The 4,890-nt window shown below is 36.8% G+C and overlaps 1 protein-coding gene across 1 annotated transcript; it reads right to left on the bottom strand.

Moving 5' to 3' along the window:
* Positions 1 to 3,384: 3,384 nt before the first annotated feature.
* On the bottom strand, positions 3,385 to 4,890 carry LOC144997682 (peroxidase 43-like). The gene is made up of 4 exons (XM_078957557.1): positions 4,559 to 4,890; positions 4,299 to 4,481; positions 4,041 to 4,203; positions 3,385 to 3,815 (listed from the first exon to the last, which is right to left on the bottom strand). The coding sequence occupies exons 1-4, from the start codon at positions 4,748 to 4,750 to the stop codon at positions 3,397 to 3,399; spliced, it is 957 nt and encodes a 318-aa protein (XP_078813683.1). The 5' UTR covers positions 4,751 to 4,890; the 3' UTR covers positions 3,385 to 3,396.

Raw genomic sequence — 4,890 nt, 5'->3', positions numbered from 1 at the left:
TGCCGGTTTTGCCGTAAAACTTCGTCGGGCCATAACTTCTTCGTTATAGCTCGGATTTCGGCATTCTTTATATGTACGGAAACCTTGAAACATATTCTACAACTTTATGTAGAGATATCGGGATTATCTCACACTTTAATTTTGACGCTCATTTTTATTCTTTATTAATTATACATTTATAATTAAATAATAAACACATAAACACACATAATTCACATAATACTCAAATATTTCATATTTATTACTTCAAAAAGAGTTACAATAGTTGACCTAGACTATTACATTGACAAAAATGCTTAGCCCTGAAAACCTGGGCGTTACAACTTATAACGAAGAAGTTATGGCCTTCGGAAGATTCATGGTTTTAGGGTTTAAGTGAGTACACGAGGCGTACACATGTGTATATATGGCGTACTAGTGCTAAGGCCAGTATACGGGGCATAAGATGGTGTACGTTGGGTGTACTAATCTATTTAATCGTGCATGCATTATAGAGTATGCTAGGCATACTACAGTCAAATCCAAACCCTAATTTACGGTCTTCGACCCTATTTAAGCTCCTTAACTCATCACCAAACCCTATTATCTTCAGCCTCTATAAACCCTAGAATCGAAACCCTAGCCCCCATTTGAGTGGTTTTTGAGCTTTTGGAGGTATTTCATGGTTTTTGGTGTTTATAAAATAAGAAGGAACTTGCTGGAGAAGTGTGGGATTGCTTGAAGCTTTTAAATCCAGGCTTGTTACATCTTGATCTACCCTTTTGAGGTATAAAGTTTCTATCTTAATGAATCTAGGTGTTAGATTTAGTTTAAGGTGTATTTTGGGTTCATTTTGGTCCTTATAGTCATCCTTGTGAGTATGAGCTACTCCAATAGCTTAGAATGATGGATGTTGGGCTTTGGGAGGTCCCTTATTCATAAAAATGCCATTTTGTGAGTTATCTTCGACCATTCATGAGTTGGATGTTTATTATGAATGATATTAAGGATTTTGTCCCATTAAGCCATGCAAAGGAGTAAAGTTTCCAACTTTACTTGTTAAGAAATATCATTAGGGTCATATATGAGTTTGGAAGTCATTATCTTAACCATTAAGAGCTTAATATGGATTTTTGGTCCATAATGAGCATGTTGGTGTACGTAGGAAGTACGTTCAGCGTAATGAAGTTTTCATGAATTAGCCATTTATAATCTGTGCTTTGTGGGTAAGTACATTGGGCGTACTATTCTACTACGCGGGGCGTACTCCCCAGTTTGCCATTTGGGGCTTTTTGAGACTTGGGCCTTGTTGGGCCATTAGACTTTGGAGTTTGGGCCATGGATGGACTTAGGGTTTTCTTGGAAGTAGGTCCATGATGGTTTTGGGGCCCAATCGGGTTATTGGGCCATAATGGGTTGTTGTTGCTTTTGATTTGAGCTTTAGATTGCCATTTTGTGTTTTGAGTTTTTTTATGCATTTTGGGCCGGACCTTGGTTATGGATCAAGTTAGAAAAGGGTAAAATGGTCTTTTACCCTTTGGGAAGTTAGTATATGGATTGAGCCTCGGATTTTGGGCCATCGGGTTAATTATTGATTAAGATTGTATTTATTGTTAGTTAGCACGTGGTTATCCGATTCAGCGGTCCGAGCAATTATTTTAGTATCAGCGGATTGAAGTGAGTTTTCCTCACTGTACTTTCGGGTCGAAGGCCCCAAGGTCGGCCTATTGGATTAGATATCGTGTTATGTGATAGTATGTTATTATGTTGTAGTGGTTTGTTAGATCGGTATCATGATATATAGGATGATGTTATGCTTAATGATTTGTAGATCTGCCCAATTGCCTGTTGACTGGTTATATATTGGTTAGTGGTTAAGGTTTTACTGCTATGTGCGTGAGCCAACAGACCGGGTGCATTCCAACCCGATTATTGATTGGGTCTGAGGGTATTCCATCCCGAAAATGACTGAACCCGTTGTATATTAGCATTCTAACCCGATGGTTGAGTGTGGGGTATTCCAATCCGAAGGTTGATTGGACCTGACTTAATTTTATGGTGTATGGTGAGACTGGACTGCTTTGTGCATCAGTCAATAGGATTGGGGTATTCAAACCCGATGGTTGATTGGACTTGACATGTTTGGTATTCTAACCCGATGGTTGATTGGACCAACACGCTTATGATATGAGGGTATTCCATCTCGTTGATGACTAGGCCCATTGTAGACATGCCTGGTATTCCAGGCCGAGGCTGATTGGGGCATGCATGAGTATTTTAACTTGCTTGTTTGTATGTGTTATCTGTTTATGTGGTAGTACTTTGGAGGAACTCAATAAGCTTTGTGCTTACGGCTTCAGTTTAGTGTTTCAGGTGCTTCATATGATTGTGGCAAGGCGATGGCATAACCGTACACATATTTGGTTTTACTACTGATTAGATCTTGGGAAAGTCTAATTTTAAATCATGTTTTGAAAACAATGGTTTTGTAAACACTTTTATTAGTAACAAGTTATTTTGAAAAGTTTAAATTTGTTGAAAATTTTGGAAAGTGACAATACTATGTCTTTTGTGTTACTAGAAACTAATCTCAATTGTAACGATACATTTTTCATTTCCAAGTACTTTTAGTTTAGTTATGAACTTCTTATTGTGTTTGAATGCAAAATGCATCGAGTTTGGTATAGATATGATTTCTTTATAGCTACATACTTGTAATAGTACGAGTCTTTCCCATGATGGTTTGAACTCAACAACTAAAAAACAAAAAACCACAAACTTGTTTAAAACCTAATCAAAATATCAAAAGTAGAAAAAGTCAAAATCAAATGGAATTTCAAAATACAAAAACATAACCTTTTAGTTTAGGTAAGTAAGATTTTACCCAAAAACCAATCAATGTTAACCCTTATAATTTGATTTATTAAATTTCATCGTGGTAAAAAGAGAATTTGTATCAATTATGTAAAGGTGAAATTACTATCAAGGTTTTAAAAGTTGTTAAACGGTAGTGAGGCGGTTGGCTATGATCAAACGACTAATTGGTCTAGGTGGTAAATAATTGACGTTTAGGTGGAGACATTTAAATGTTTTCAAAATTTAAAATTTCAAAGTTTCAATAATTTAAAAAATTGGAAAATTTTGAAAATTTAAAAATTTTAACGTAATTTTTTAAATTTTAAAATTATAAAAAATGGAAATTCCGGCCACCTAGTATGATGTTGAATGACTCCCCCTTATTTGACCACCTAACAAAAATGGAAATGGCAATTGCTATCCGACCAATGACTAGACCATCATTTACAACATTGTAATTACACATTTTTTACTATAAAAGCATAAAAAGGCATCGAAGATTTTTAAATTCATATAGAGTATAAAATTTACTATTACTTTTGACAAGGGAAAAACGTCGTATTAATCATTAAACGTGTTACACACACGTCTAATTTCTCCTCTTTTTGAACTGGTCTTAACTCCAACACGACCCATTTTCACCATGGACGTCACAAAATCTGCTTCAAAAGACGATTGGTTGGTAGACCCGAAGTACGAATCCAATATTTGCTTGGTCTCTGGATCATCCAAGAGCTTTGCATCTGATTGTAGCACTGCAAAGCCGCTCCTAATGTTTCGTAGGATCCCATTGTCAAAATTCTCTCCACTATCATGATCAATCGGTAACCTAAAGTTTATGTCTCCCTCCGGTGGGCAAATTTCCATAAGTTCAGGTAGGAAATCCGGATTTATACTTGGATCCGGACCCCCACCAGGCACGAAGTTGTAAAGTCTATCCATCAGGAAGAAGCATGCGGTTGTACCAATAGTATGTGCACCTAACATTTGTTACCATGCATAAAATAAATAAGAACTTTTCCTTTAATTATTATTATGCTTGATATTTAATATCAAAACAAAGTAGAGCCAAATCCTCAATGTTCATACCTCTCAAAATGTCTACCAACTAAACAAACCCATCGAATCTGCATGATATATATATTTATATACACTTACACGCAATTCATATTGAGACTTGAGAGCCAAAGAGAGAGAAAGAGTACCAGTGAGAACCACGAGGTCTTTCTCAGTGAGACCTTTGTCAAAGAACTTCTTTTTGAGAAGATGAATTGAGTCTCTGAAATCAGGCATATTGTCAGCCAATGAGATATTGGAAACAAACCCATCTTTCCTGCCGGTTTCAACTTCATAAATTGGACCAAAACTCTGCCACCAACATGAAAATCAAATCATCCACACAAACACACACTGCAAGGTGTAATTGTGTGAGATATAGAAAAAAGAGAAAGCATGTGACATACAAAAGCAACAGCATCTCTAGCAGCTATGGCAACAATATCGGCGCAAGAAACAACACCAGGGCAAACAAACTCCAACTGAGCTTTTGCATTCTCTATCACATCAAAACCCTTCACTCCTTGGTGCCCTACTGCTAGCTTTTCTGAAATTGGTCCATTATCTATTAGAATTGACCCATCACAACCCTGAAAATCAAACGAGTGGTTCATATCGTAAGTACCGGATGAACCCTAGAAAGAGTGAGAGGGGGAACTGAAAGAACCTGAACAAAGCAGTCATGAAAGTGAAGCCTGAGCATGAAAGCAGGAATCTGTGGGTTAAACTCAGCTGCATCTCTTACAAAACCACCAACAATGGACTCGGCGTCTGGGCATGTTTTTCTGTAGAACCCTACTTTCAGTCGTGCTTCTGAAATACCAAATATTATAAACATGACTATTATCATGTTCTTCATTCTCTCAATAGTTTGTGTGCGTGTTTTCAACTTGGTGTGTGTGTAAGGTTGAAGGAAGGTGGTATTGCTAATGTCGAAGAGGAGATTCAATTCATCTATAAGAAGAATATATAGGATGCATGTGCCTCAACTGTAGATGT

This window comes from Lactuca saligna, chromosome 5 (assembly GCF_052625555.1).
Source record: "Lactuca saligna cultivar CGN05327 chromosome 5, ASM5262555v1, whole genome shotgun sequence".
Classification (NCBI taxonomy): Eukaryota; Viridiplantae; Streptophyta; class Magnoliopsida; order Asterales; family Asteraceae; genus Lactuca; species Lactuca saligna.
This window is presented reverse-complemented; position numbering and strand designations above follow the sequence as displayed.

Excerpts from the sequence above, each read along its gene's own strand:
- LOC144997682 (XM_078957557.1), bottom strand. The coding sequence starts at position 4,750 with ATGAAGAACATGATAATAGTCATGTTTATAATATTTGGTATTTCAGAA. Across the intron at positions 4,482-4,558 it reads TTCATGACTGCTTTGTTCAG|GGTTGTGATGGGTCAATTCT; the intron begins GTTCTTTCAGTT and ends TTTGATTTTCAG. Across the intron at positions 3,816-4,040 it reads AGACCTCGTGGTTCTCACTG|GTGCACATACTATTGGTACA; the intron begins GTACTCTTTCTC and ends AACAAATGTTAG.